At 36.4% G+C, this 15136-nt stretch overlaps 1 protein-coding gene across 4 annotated transcripts in view; it reads right to left on the bottom strand.

Moving 5' to 3' along the window:
* Positions 1-284: 284 nt before the first annotated feature.
* Positions 285-15136, bottom strand: part of Nup153 (nucleoporin 153) — a 32916-nt gene continuing 18064 nt past the window's right edge. For 3 of the 4 annotated variants that reach the window (XM_072544050.1, XM_072544048.1, XM_072544051.1), the window contains 4 exons: positions 11330-12131; positions 7392-7837; positions 2716-2795; positions 285-571 (listed from right to left, as the gene is read on the bottom strand). In XM_072544050.1, the coding sequence (XP_072400151.1) occupies positions 502-571; positions 2716-2795; positions 7392-7837; positions 11330-12131 (1398 nt within the window). In that variant the 3' untranslated portion in view covers positions 285-501. The remainder of the gene's footprint in view (positions 572-2715; positions 2796-7391; positions 7838-11329; positions 12132-15136) is intronic. The other variant, XM_072544049.1, reaches the window with a different exon arrangement.

Genomic DNA, 15136 nt, shown 5'->3' with positions numbered 1-15136 from the left:
CATCCGGTAAGAATTAGACTCATGTCGCGATAGGTTTCAGTACAAGCAGACACGGCGGCGACCTTGACGGGAGGTGCGTCGGACTACCGAGCGTGTCGGATTGCAAAACGTCGGAGCATTAAGGGTGTACTGTATAGTCTTTAGACTGAAATTTCGCATTAGTATTAAAAGATCAGATATCAAGGAGCAACTTTTACTTCTTGTATCAATACTTAAAACAATTGACCTATATAAGTTTAACAGATTCTAGATTTAACGGTGTAATAAAAAGAAAACAAAAACGATAAATTTTATTGTTATTTTATTTAATTACATTATCTTGTGTTAATTAGTAATTTACAGATTATAAGAAGTTACAATGATCCAACAAGTTTCTTTCCGTAATAATCTAACATTCATTCCTTACCTTACAAACAAACAACCGCAAAACTTAAGCGTTCAAAATTATATATCAGATTTGTCCATAATATTTTTTTATTTACACTGTAACAAAACAAATGACTACCGCTGAGTAGTTCTGCGGACTGCCTTCTTTATTTTTCTAGGGGGCGCAGCGTCACCTGGTGCACTTCTGAAAAAGAGAATATTATTATAATTACAGACCAATAAAACCATTTCATAAGTTATTTTTTTATAGAAGATGACTGCCAAGAAAAAGAACAAATACATGGTGGACGCTAATTTAGCGAGATATTCTTTTCTAGATTTTTTTTTCAGTTATAGTAACATTTAAATTAAGAGGGGGAACAGAAGTAATTTAAAGTTTAGAAAATAGGATACTCATGGTAACAGTTATAGTACCGGCGGCCACAAAAATAAATGAACTTACAACAATATACAGGGTGATCACACATACAATATCAGCATCAGCAATACTCATCCTTCTTCACAGATCTTCGTTTATGATTCGGTCCCGCAACGTCACTACCAGCTAGACCGTTCCATTTGTCTCTGTGCCACTCTCAATTTCTAAGCCGTAGTCTTGGTTAGAGTCATAGTTTCCGCCCCATAGGTCATGACCGATAATACGCATTGGTCTAATACTTTTATCTTGAGGCTAATTGAAATATTGACCCTAAATGTGTCTCGCAGTTTTCCAAAGGCTGCCCACGCTAAAGTAATTCGTCTATAGATTTCGCATGTTTGTTTATCCCTGCTGATTCTTATTTTATGACCCAAATACGTATATTTTCCCACCAGTTCTACCACTTTGTCTTGAATAGTCAAATGGTTATTGGGGACCATATTTGTCATAAACTTAGTTTTGGTCAAGTTCATTCTGAGGCCCACCTTCGAACATGTAAAGTCCAATTCATTTAACATATCTTTTCGCCTTGAATTTTCCTATTGGCTGTTAACCTGGACATCCCTATTTGTCGCTGGTATAAATATAACACCATAGATAAATATAGGTGATTTTCAGGCCAGCCAGTCAGCCCTTCACAGGCTCTCCTAGAGCATAGCCGCTCTAGAATCTCTGTTTCTTGTTCAGACTCTGTGCCTGAGTTTTATTTCTACTACGAACCTGAAGTTTTATTTTCAACCTTAGTCTTTGTTTATAAGAAATACCTTGTCTTTTTCAAGACAAGGTAACATTCTACAGAGCGTCCGGAGTGATCTAATGGGTTTAAGACCCCTAATTATCACCCCGAGGCGACACTATGTCCAGCAGTGGACGTGATCAATGAAGTCTGGATAACGATACAGGGTGATCAACGTTTCTGACAAAGGTTGTTATAAGTGATGGATTCGACTTGATGGAAATTCATTTTATCTAACAATAAAACACTGAAAACTACAGCTGTTTCTTTTTTAAGTGATCTATTTTTGATATGTATAGTCTTTAACTGAATAAGTTAAGGAGGGGAGAACAGCTTGTCTCAAGTTGTTCATTCAGAATTGTCTGTATTTTTAAATTTGTTAATTTCCATCAATTCTCATAATGATAGCTTAAGGCCTTTATTTTGATGTAAAGAATTTGAAATTAGTCATTTAAAGATTGATAATGGCCTAGAAGGTGAAGTGTTTACGTAACATCTGTTTTTCTATTATTGAAAGCTCTTTTGTGTTCTGCTATCCGTTTATTAAAAGTTGCACCAGTTTGATCGATGTAAGTTTTTGGGCATTCGCTACATTTAAGTTTGTATACACCACTGTGTAAGTGCTCATCATTACATCATTTGTATACAAGCTTAAATGTAGTGACTGCTCAAAAACTTACAACGGTGAAGTGAAGAACGATGACATCATATGAGAGCTTTCCTGGACTGTTTCGTCTTATAACTCGATGGAGTTTGTTCAAAGTTTCATTATACATGCTTGCAAACAAACTTCTTTGATGGAGGAGAATTTTCGTGTTGCCATTGCAACAATGACTGCTTACTGAATGGTTCAATTTGACGTTAATTATATTTGGACAGATTGTTAACAACAAACGCCTTTTTTTAAGTCACAATACTTAAAATCGCAGTCAAACACAAATGATAGGAACTGGTCAGTATGATGCATGATGGTTACAAACATAATTAACATTGCAGAACGTCAGTTAAGTTATTACAATTGTTTCCAAATCTATCTTGACCAAAGGTGAAATTTTTAAGCGCATATGTAGTCTAATCCCACTCTTCCCAAAATTCACTGGCATGAATACAGTTTCTAAATAAGTAGTTTATATATAATCACGCATACAAATACAAAGCTTGCAAAGTAACTTACGTAAATACTGGTGTAGATCCTGCACTGAAGTTAAATGTTGGTTTAGCATTTGCGTCAAAAAAGTTGAATCCTCCTGAAGGCTGAAAAGAGAAACATAATGTAAGATTACATACGCAATAAATTTTAGATGCGACCAAAACATTCATTCATCCATTACAATTCTAAGAGATGGTAAGCAATTGTCTATCTGACTCAAAGAACAAAGTATACAAAGTCACCAACACAATTTGGTTTTTGGAAAAGGCTGGGAATAAGAGACGTCCTATTCCAAGGATGTAAAGATATAAACTCTAATGTACAGTGCCAGCAAAAAAATCTTTACATTGCCAAATAAATCACTAAATTTAAAGAAAAATTGCATGCGTTCTGTCTGGGCTTGTTTACTGACCGCTTAGTTTCTTTCGTTTATTCTGCGTGTTTGTACCGTACATAGTTGGCTTTGTGCGAGTAGTCAGTGTTAAGCTGCTTTTTATTTACTCAGTAAAGTTTGGGATCTTTAAATTCTAAATTAAAGTGAAAAATATGGGTCGAAAGAAACTCACACAACAGGAGAAAGTTCGTGCTTTAATGTTACTTGAGAAAGGAGGCTCTGTAATTACTGTAGCACGTGATATTGGTGTTTCAAAAGAATCAGTTTATATCAATTGAAACGGTCGGCTGCGTCGTTGCCTTTAAGGACTGTTCCGGGAAAAAAAACCTGGTTCTGGAGCTCCTAAAAAAACATCACCTGGGACTGACACAATCATCAGGCGTGAAATAATATTGAACCCTTCCATAATTGCTACAGAACTCAAAAATAAAAGAAGCTCTGGCTTACAAAGGTATGAAAAAAGATTAGATTTTTGTAAAAGGTATCAGCATTGGACACCTAAACAAGTACGTTCAGGTTAGTAAGAGGAAGTTCCAAATTTGTTCGTCGTCTACACACCGCGTCAAGGTACGATTCAAAATTCACAGTTAAAATGGTCAAACATCCTGAAAGTGTATTGGTATGGGGTGCGTTTAGTGGAAATAAAGGAAGGGCAGGATTGTATTTCCCGTCAAAGAATGTTACAATGAGAGCAAGCAACTATGTGACTGTTCTAGAACAACATTTATTGAACTTGTGGGAAATTCACGAATGTGACTTCTTAATGCACGACGGTGCCATTGTTCACAAGGCCAACACAGTGTCAAAGTTCTTGAATGATCACAATATCAACGAATTGGAATGGCCAGGTAAATCGCCCGACCTTAATCCCATCGAGAACGCCTGGAATATGATGAAAAATAAGGTTCAAGAGTGTCGACCGAGCAAAAAAAATCAGCTGAAAGAGGAATTGAAGAGGTTGTGGATGACCATGGAAGAAGAATATTTCTTGAAACTTGCTCAATCCATGCCTAAGAGAATCCAGCTTGTCATTGACTACAAGGGTGATATGACAAAGTATTAATTTGTAAAATTAAAATAACAATAATTATCCTGATTTATGTGTTTTATTCACTGTGTACAGATTTTTTTGCCGGCCCTGTATATAACGCTTCATTGACAACGTTTAATACAACAAAACGCAAAAGGCAGCCAGACAATCTAAAATCTCTAGTTCTCCTGGCAAGAACACATCACAAATATAAGATATGCCTCCAACCAACAATTTAAATGGACCTCAGGACCAAGCATACAAATCTGCCATTTAAATATAGAAGGTATTAGTAGAAGTAAATGTGAGTAACTTCAAAAGGTACTCATTGAAAATAATATCGACGTGGTCGCAATTCAGGAAACCCATGTAGAAAACGAAGAACAAATTCTTGCTAGAGGAACAATTCATGACTATGATTTATTAGGTGCAACTTACTATCCAGCTTATGGAGTGGCAACCTATGTCCGAAACAAAATAGAGAATGCACACATATGTTCTACATCAGATATAAATAACATTCATACAGTGACTATACAAATTGGCGGAATTACTGTCAGCAATATTTATAAACCCCCAGCAGTCCTGTGGTCTCTGCATGTTATTCACGCCTACCCACACCCCTCAGTTTATGTTGGAGACTTCAACAGTCGTTATGAACTCTGGAAGTATAGGCACAGTGATCAAAACGGCGAGGCTCTGCTAAACTGGAGCGAAGAGGCTGACACTTATTTAAGTATTTGATGCTAAAGATCGGGGAACTTTTCGATCTGCAACATAGAGGCGAGAATACAACCCAGACCTATGTTTTGTTTCTACAAATGAAAACAATCAACCACTGGCAGCTTCACATACAGTACTCCCAGATTTTACACATAGCCAACAGACCAGTTGTAATAGAAGTTGTCATCAAAATACCAATAATATCGTCTTTTCCTCGACCTATGTGAAAGTTTCAAAAAGCAGACTGGGCAATTTTTACTGAAAGATTGGACAAATGTCTGGGATGGATAACCCCAACACGTGCAAACTACATGAGAATTGTTGGCGCGGTTATCTCTACAGCGAAGAAAACTATACCCAGAGGATATCATAAAGAGTATGTCCCAGGATGGGATGAAAAATGTGAGTGCAAACTACTGCACAGTTTGGATGCAGCCAGACGACAAAAATGAATGGAAACTGGAAAAATTAGACTTTACTAAATCAAGCAGAAAAGCATGGTCTTTACTTAGAAAACTTGGTAGTAGCAGACTCCCAACTAGAGACAAAGTACCAATAGCTCCCAACAGAGTAGCCTCCCACATTGTAACAACCTCAAGAGCACCTAGAGATCGTGACCACACCACCAAAGTAAAACAAGAACTAAAAATACTAAAGTCTGTATGCCCGCCTACATCTGAATACTCTGACAAGTTTACTCCAGAAGAAATTATTTCAGCAATATCAGAAATTAAGTCTGGAAAGGCACCCGGCTACGATAAAATCCATCCAGAATTTTTACTCCACTGTGGCAAATATGCTAGGAAATGGCTGGGTGATTTCTGTACAGATATGTTAAAATCAGGAGAAATCCCGCATTCACTAAAAAAGGCCCTCTATTATAGCCACATTAAAACCAGAAAAGGCAAGTGATCAGCACCAAAACTACCGACCGATTGTACTGCTGAGCTGTGTCTATAAACTGTTGGAACATTTAATCCATTTAAAGCAAAAAACATCCGTTGCTTTCATTGACCTATCAGCTGCATACGATACTGTCTGGAGACGACGCTTAATCTGCAAACTAATCCGTGCCATCCCATGTCAAAAGGTAACTAAACTTATTGATAGCATGCTCATCGATATACCTTTTTAAGTCACAATGGGCAACTTTAAAAGTGTCCAAATGAAGCTCAGCAATGGACTACTACAGGGATCTGTTTTGACACCCTTACTGTTTAATTTATACATCGCGGACCTACCTGGGACAACTTCGCAGAAATTTGGCTACGCTGACGACTAGGCCATTGCAGCAAGACATAATAACATGGATATTACAGAAACAATACTAACGGATGACCTTGCTGTTATGGGACAATACTTTCGCAAATGGAGGCTACGGTCAATGCAACGAAAACCGAAGTGTGCTGTTTCCATCTAAATAATGCCCAAGCCAACAAAAAACTCTCTGTTCACTTTGAAAACAGACTGCTCACTCATAACTCAACACCAAAATATCTTGGGAGTGACTCTGGAAAGAACATTGAGTTTTAAAGAATACCTACAAAGAACGGCCGCAAAACTGAAAACGTGAAATAATATAGTCCAAAAGCTATGTGGCACCACATGGGGTCCTCAGATCATTCGCCCTCGGACTTATAGTCTCGGCGGCTGAATATGCTTCCCCAGTATGGCTCTATAGCAAACACACGAAGATTATTGACACCCAATTAAACCAGACAATGCGAATGATCTCAGGTATGTTGAGGAGTGCCCCCGAAGACGAAATAAATACAACAAAATTGTGGAAGTCCTACAAGATAGTATAATCAGAAATATATACCAGAATCAATCGGCCTCTGTTAAAGTCAACAACGAGATTTTGTTTCTTTTAAAGAATTTTCAATTTTTCTGGTATAATATCACGTAAGGGCAATTCTTTTTTAAAATCCTTCTAGAATTTTATATTTCAGGTTTGCCGTTTCAGAGATTAACTGTCCGCCATGGAGCAGTACTTCTTGGACGAAACATTTTTGGTGAGTAAACAATTTTAGATACATCAATGACACCAACATTTTTGCAGCCACTGCTCAAGGATTACAGCTTTTAGTGAACAAAGTAGTTAACGTTAGTAAAAAAAATGACCTAGAAGTTATGATGTTGTCATATTTCTGACTTTGGATGTGAGCTGACTGGTTCCAATATACCTTCTTGATAATCCTTGTCTTAGTCTTGACCATCTAACTCAATTTGTTTGAACAGATTTATAAATTTGTCGTGCTTCACGTTATCGAATGCGTTCTCTCATCTATAAAGCATGTGTATTTGACTACATACAAAGTTCAGTTTACATCTAAATGTTTCCAAAACTTAAATTCTAGTATTTTCAAAGATACCAACAAACATACATTTGTATGCCAACGGACAAATAATGGAACAGGTAACTTCCATAAAATATTTGGGAGCAAATTTTAACAGCCAGAACATCTATTCATTAGTAAAGCCTTAAATATGAATATAAAAATATAATTCCTTCAATTCTAGGAAAATAACTCAATCAAAAATATTACTTACCGCTGCCTGTGCTGCTGGTTGTGCTGGTGTCATATTAAATGCTGGCATCGGGGTCGTGGACGAAGCTCCAAAATTAAATCCCGCCTTCTGGGTATCAGTATTCTGGTTATTGCCACCAAAATTGAAAGGTCCGTTTTTGCCAGCCGCACTAAACATATTTGTTGTAGTGGATCCACTGTCTGTTTTAGCTCCAGTAAAACTGAAAACTGGCGATTTTGCAGCCTGGCCAAAGCTGAAGCCAGACGATTGGGTAGTTGCTGCGGTGACTGCTTGACTTGCGGACTGCCCAAAGTTGAATACTGGGGCATTGGTGGCTGGTTCCACGTTAGGTTTTGTGAAAGAGAATGGTTTCGAGATTGTTGTATTGGTAGATGGGACGTCCACTGCTGGTTTAGTAGGAATTCCAAAAGATGGAGCAGGTTTAGCATCGATGCCATTATTACCACCTAAAGAAAAATATATCTATGAATTCTCACATACATATAAAAAAATATATTATGGCTTTCCCTATTTTAAATAAACTTCTTCTGTAGAAGGTTAATTGGCTCAAGAAGACAACGCAGGTGCAAAAAGTGCATGAAAATAAAAGACTGAAAGGAAAATGAGCAAAACAGAAGAGGATGGGGAATAGGAGCCCCTTCCCATATCAGTTGGCCCACCTATGGAATTTGCAGATTATGGAAGTTGATTACCATAAACAAATTATACTCTGTATGTTTTTATAAGTTCCTATATTAATTAATATGGCATTTTTATTAATATTTATTAAAAACATCACCCTCATGGTTTTTTTAATTATTTTCAACAATAAAACAAAATCACTAAACCCTGGCTATGCATTCACTTATCGTCAACATACGTTGATTTTTTCTTAATTACTTTAAATCCAGAGGTAGCTATGATAAAATGACATCAAAACAACAATATTATGTCAGTGTCAATGTCAGTTAATGCCAAATGTATTTTGTAGTATTGTAAAGCTTTTTGCAGTTTGTGGATTGTACAATGAGTCGAGGTAAAGTTATAGATGAGAAAATTTGTTCAACCATTATTCGATTTTTTAATTCTTCTTCCTCATGTGCCTTGTCCGTTCCGAACGTTGGCAATCAACATGGCTATTCTGACTTTGTTTACGGCAGATCTGAATAGTTCAGCAGATGACAATCCGAACCATTGCCGCAAGTTTTGGAGCCACGAGTGTCTTCTCCTCCCTGGACCCCTTCTGCTGTCTATTTTCCCTTGAACGATCAGCTGTTGTACTCTATATTTATTATGTCTCATAACGTGACCCAAGTATTCCAACTTTCTTTTCTTTATACTTATTCCTACCTCTCTCTCTTTACCTATCCGGCGTAGTACCTCTTCGTTGGTCACGTGCTCAGTCCAGGATATACATAATATACGTCGGTAAGCCCACATTTCGAAGGCCTCTACTTTTTTCATCAATGTTGAGGTCATTGCCCACGCCTCCATTCCATATAATAAAACCGGGAATACATAACATTTCAGAAGTCGAATTTTGAGAGGTAGGGTGAGGCTTTTAGAGGTGAAAATTTGCTTCATGCTAGTGAACGATGCTCTTGCCTTTTCTACTCTTATACGTATTTCCTTCGCTTGATCCCAATTTGAGTTAACTGTTGTTCCCAAGTAGATGTACGAATCCATGTGTTCAATTCTTTCATTGTCTAATATCAGTTGCTGTGGTGGTTGTTGGGTTTTGCTTACTAACATCCATTTGGTTTTTGTGATATTTAGTCTGAGTCCGTATTGTGCACTTGTTTTTTGTATCTTACTCATTAGGCAACTCAGTTCCTCCATGCTACTTGCTAAAATCACAGTGTCATCAGCATACCTTATGTTATTAATTATTTCTCCATTTATCTTTATGCCTTCTGTGCTTTCCTCCAGCGCTGTCTTAAATACTTCTTCTGAGTATATATTAAAGAGAATAGGAGACAAGATACAGCCCTGTCATACCCCTTTCTTGATCTCAATTTTATTGGTCAATGTAGATCCTACTTTCACTTTAGCTGTTTGACCCCAATAGAGACTCGATATTGTTCGAATGTCTCTGTAGTCGACTCCGATCTTATGGAGAACTTCAATTATCTTTTCGTGCTTTACGTTATCGAATGCTTTTGCGTAGTCTATAAAGCATATGTACACGTATTTGTTCATATCTCTGCAGCGCTGGATGAGTACCTGTAGACTAAAAAGTGCTTCTCTTGTCCCAAGAGAATTCCGAAACCCAAACTGCGAATCTCCAATGTTATCCTCGCATTTTTTGCTTATTCTGTTGTAAATAGCCTTGGTGTATGCCTTCGAAATGTGGTTAATTAGACTTATCATCCGATGTTGATCACAAGACTTTGGTTTTGGTTTTTTCGGTATGGCAACAAAAGTGGACTCTAGCCAGTCTTCAGGAAACTCCCCGCTGTTATAAATATTGTTAAAGAGTCTGACGAGTGAGTCTAGAAATTGACTGTTTGTTTCACACAGCATTTTTAATTCTGGAAAATCCAATTCGGCAATCGCGAATATGTTGCAGCTGTTAAGCTATAGTGTAAGAAATATAGTCAGAAGATACAAAACTATAGGTTGGGTCGTCACAAAACCTAGAAATGTATGAAAAAGTAAAATAACCAAAGCAGATCGAAGGACATTAAGACACATTATAGTGAAAAATCGACGAAAATTATATGGAGTAAGCGTTTTATGGAGTGACGTTATTGGAAGACACGTTTCTAGGCCAACATGTCACCGAGAGGCCCACAAATTAGGATTTGGTACTTACAAAGTAAGTTTTATAGTTGAAAAAATTAGTACGAATAGTTTTTAATAAATTTTATTTTATTTTAGGCTTAACAAAAGCCACTTTTAACATTACAACAAAAGAAAAATCTAAGATGGTCAAAAGAGCATAAAGATTTTGTCGCAATGGGATTCAATACAATGGAGTGATGAGTCCAGATTTGAAGTGTGTGTTGGAGACAGTAGGAATCACGTCATTCGCAGGAAAAGCTTTCCACCCCGACTGGCTGAAGAGAAAAATCAAATTTCCTGCATATGTCATGATCTGGGGGCAGCATGTCGTCTAAAGGTGTGGGAAAGTTACATTTTATCGATGGGATTGAAAACACGGACAAATATTTGAATATTTTAGAAGAACCTCTTTTACCGATTATGGAACACCGTTTAACATTAGCGGAAGATTTTGTCTTCCAACAGGACGGTGCAGGTTGCCATACTTCAAAAAAGAGTTTAAAATGGATTGAAGACCATGGCATACCTCTTCAGTAATGGATTTCAACAGTCTTAACTTGTCCCCGATAGAGACTTTGTGCCGTGAAATGAAAAAAGCTTTGAGGAAACATCCTGCCAGATCCGTCAACGAATTGAAGGAAAAATTGCAAGAAATATGGGATTCGTTTACATTAGAATTTTGTCAGAACTTGCTAAAAACTATGCCTCGAAGAATTGTGGATGTTATTAAAAATAAAGGGCATATAACTCAGTGGTAGACTTTCACATTTTTGTTTGTTAATATTACATATTCTATGCGTTTTTTTTTATGTATTATTATTCTTTTTAATCAATAGTTTTCATTACGTTATAAAATATTTTCTATAATTAGGGAATTCAAAAATGTTGTTCGATGCATTAAAATTTCTGAAACTTACGCTGAGCTTTTATTTTTGTGCTCTAAAATTCAATTTTCTTATCAATCTAACGTTGAGCCAACTGTAATGGGAAGGGGCTCGTATAGTACACTGTGTCCATCACAATAAGACATTATAAAGTAATAACGTTATTTGAAACAATTTGATATGCAAATTATTTAATTTTATATTTTATTATGTATATTGAAAAAAAAAATGGAATTTTGACCCAGATTTTTACTTTTAAATAATTGTATATTTTAATCTAAAAGTACTTACTTGTAGTACTGGACGATTTATTTTGTCCAAACAGTGTTATGCCTGTTGAACGGTTTTGTCCAAATATCGATGGTGTATCTTCACCAAACACGGTAGCAGCTGGAGTATTCTGTCCAAACACAGGTGTAGAAGTGGGACCGACTGGATTGACTGATTTTCCAAAAGAAAATCCTGGGTTAGGCGAAGTCTTTACTACTTTGTTTGGTGGAGGCTCAACTGAATTGGTTGTTGTCGGTACAGCTGGTTTAGAAAATTCAAACTTGGCTATAGGTTTGGATTTATCCGCAGCAAAACTAAATGCGGGCTTAGGACTTGCAGAATTTAAATCATTTACAGCAGCAGTAGGTGCTGTACTTGATTCCTTAGCAGCATTAGCAGTAACAACTGCTGGAAAAGAAGTTTTCTCTTCCAACTTAGTAGAAATAGTACTTGATGATTTTTCTGGTAAAACAGTTCCACTAATAACAGCAACCGCTTTGCTACCACCAGGTTGTGGAGGTTCCACTTCAGGCTTTTTCTCTGTACTAGTTTTAACACCAAATGAAAAAGTAGGCGTTGTACTACTGTTTAATTTAGTTTCTGTACTAACAGGCGTGGATACTTTCGATAAAGTAGATTCTCCTGTAGTTATTGGCTGAATTCCAAATTTAAACTGCGCAGTTGCTGTTTTGTCCAAACCAAAGTTGTACTTTGTTGTAGACAATTTTCCAGTTTCTTGGGCAGTTGGTTTTGGAGCTCCCGGTTTCAAAGCTTCACAGCATTGACATTTATTACGATCCATCTGATTCCTCACCATACATACCTAAAACGAATACATAGAAATATAACTAAGTAAATAGAATATGTCAAAATAACCATTATTTAAGTTAAAAATTACTGGAATTTTTAACACCATATCATACTATACGTTTTCCAACTGCAAAGCTGAGGGGAATAAACGAATCGACCATTCTTAACTGGCTGAATCATAAGTCATGCGCAGTGGAACAGTGAGCCATCGAGCGCGTTTAAAATTATCCTACTCGCAAATAATTTTGAATCATTGATTATTATTTTTCAAGCAAGAATAAAAAAAAATAGGGGTTACATCATATCATTTAACAATTTCTGAAAATAATAAATTGAAATTTAGAAAATTATAAATGGACCTTTATTAATATGATAAATATTAATACCTATTTTTTAGGATTTTTGGCTTTCTTCCAGGACACATAATTCTTGTGTGTAAATTAAAATTTCAGAGAAAGGATTAAATAAATATAGTTTTAGTAATTTATTTTGCAGGTGTAATAATTTACAACTAATAAATTACAATTGTGAAAATAGCAAGACAATAATTTTTTTCAATTACTCAAGACATCTAATTAACTGCCGCAAAATCATATTAAAATACATTGTTTTATGTAAAATTTTGTAGGGAAACCAAATCGTGTGTTCAGAATGGCATTTGGGTTAAGAAAACAATGAGAAATTACAGAAAACTGTCAGAAAAAACCAAAAATTTCGGAAAATTTGGGAATTTGACCATTCTAGTGAATGTAATACCATTTCATCATCTGATATAAGAGTTGTCTTATTTTTACCCCAAAGTATATACTTTTTAACAACTTTTGCTAAATTTTGAAAGAAAAATATGTTAAAATTGAAAGATATGTTTTTGAGATATCATTTTTTAAAGAAAAATAGGGTCTTTCAAATGTTCCGAATTTTCCTTGATAGTTAGGGTAATTTTAACATCATAATCGTTTTCAGCGGAAAATTTTACATCGAATATGTATTTTTGGATAGTTTTTGAGTGAAAAGTGAAAAATATAGGAAAAAATTTAATTACCCATATAAACCATAGAACATTGTCCTAGAAATTACGTAAAGGTTTTAATAGGAGATTTTAATGCAAAGATAGGTAAGGAGAGGGAATACATGCAAACCATTGGAATTCACAGTTTACATGAAGAGTTAAACAACAATGGAACTCGACTAATACACTTAGCCTCATCAACGAAGATAGTGATTGCCAGCACATGCTTCAGACACAAAGATATACATAAGGGAACATGGAGAAGTCCAGATGGGAATACAGTAAACCAAATCGACCATGTGGTGGTTGACGCAAGACACTTCAGCGACGTGATAGACGTACGTGCAAGACGCGGGGCGAACATAGACACGGACGATTATCTACTACAAGCTAAACTAAGAGCTAGAATCTCCAATGCAAAGAAATAAAAAGGAGTTTAAGAGGAAAGGTTTAAAGTAGAAGCGTTGAAAAAACCCTGAAAAAGCTAAGAGATTCGAGGAAAGTCTCGAAAGCAAGCTGGAAGGCTGCACGGATGTTATAGTTGAAGATATTAACAACTATTGGAGGCAGTGTAGAGCCATATTGGAAGAAGTGGCAACTGAAGTTATCAGAAAGCAAAAACATAAAAAATTAAGGTCAGACTGGTACGATGAGGAATGCGCACAAGCAACGCAAAGAAAAAATCAGGCATATAGAAGACTCCAAGGGCGAAGAACGAGACAAACAGAGGAAGAGTATAGGCAGCTGAGACGAGAAGAAAAACGAATACTTATAAAAAAGAAGAAAGAGCTTATAGAGAGCCAACTAAAAGAACTAGAGAACTATAAGGCACAAGCAGAAACGCGAAAGTTTTATGAGAGGATTAACCAGAACAGGAAAGAGTTCAAACCTAGATTATCAATCGTTAGAAATAGAACAGGGGAGATCATTGGTGATCAGGACCAGATACTAGAAAAATGGGCAGAAAACTTTGAGGAAAGGCTAAATATAAGAGGTGAGACAGGGCTCCACGAATCAGAAATCCAACATCCATTGACGACGAAAGAGAGAAAGATGACATCCCAACAGAGGTAGAAGTCATCCAAGCTATACAAAAATTGAAAAAAAACAAAGCTCCTGGGGCAGATGGCATTCCTTCAGAACTTTTAAAGGATGGCAAAAAAACCTGACATACTGTATATGTAAACTAGTAGACCTGATCTGGAAGCAAATAAAGTTGCTAGAAGACTGGAATGTAGGTATAATTGTATCTATCCACAAGAAAGGAGATCAAGCAATATGTGACAACTACAGAGGAACAACCCTCCTAAACGTAACATACAAAATATTGGCATATATTCTTTACAACCGACTATCGGGATATTGTGAAGACATAATAGGTAAATATCAGTGTGGGTTTCGTAAAGAAAGATCAACAACCGATCAAATATTCCTTCTAAGGCAAGCTCTGGAAAAACATAGAAGTATGGCATTGATACTCATCACCCGTTTGTTGATTTTAGATGTGCCTATGATAGTGTTGAAAGAAACGCACTGTACAAGGCCATGATAGAATTCAGCATATCAGTACACTTAGTAAAATTGGTGAAAGCGACCCTCTCAAGAGTCGAGTGTAAAGTTAGAGTGCAGAACGGAGTTTCCAGAACATTCCAGTCTCAGATAGGACTTGGACAAGGAGACAGCCTATCATGCCTTCTATTCAATATTGCACTAGAGAAAGCGATAAAAGAATCTGGAATAACAACCAGAGGAACTATTATTAATCGCAGCGTACAATTACTAGCGTACGCCGATGACATCGACATTATTGCAAGAAGAAAGGCGGACGTGGTCGAATCATTCAAGGCTCTTGAAGCAGCAACAAAATGAATGGGACAAGAGGTTAACACTATTAAGAAGAAGTATATGAAAGTATCAAATTATATACAAGCAGCACAACCTGAAGATCTAACGATCGGAACATATACTTTCAAAGGAGTAAGAGAGTTTATATACCTAGGATCACAAAT

Source organism: Diabrotica undecimpunctata, chromosome 9, assembly GCF_040954645.1.
Source record: "Diabrotica undecimpunctata isolate CICGRU chromosome 9, icDiaUnde3, whole genome shotgun sequence".
Taxonomy (NCBI): Eukaryota; Metazoa; Arthropoda; class Insecta; order Coleoptera; family Chrysomelidae; genus Diabrotica; species Diabrotica undecimpunctata.
The sequence above is the reverse complement of the archived record's forward strand: the minus strand, read 5'-3'. Positions and strand labels throughout refer to the sequence as shown.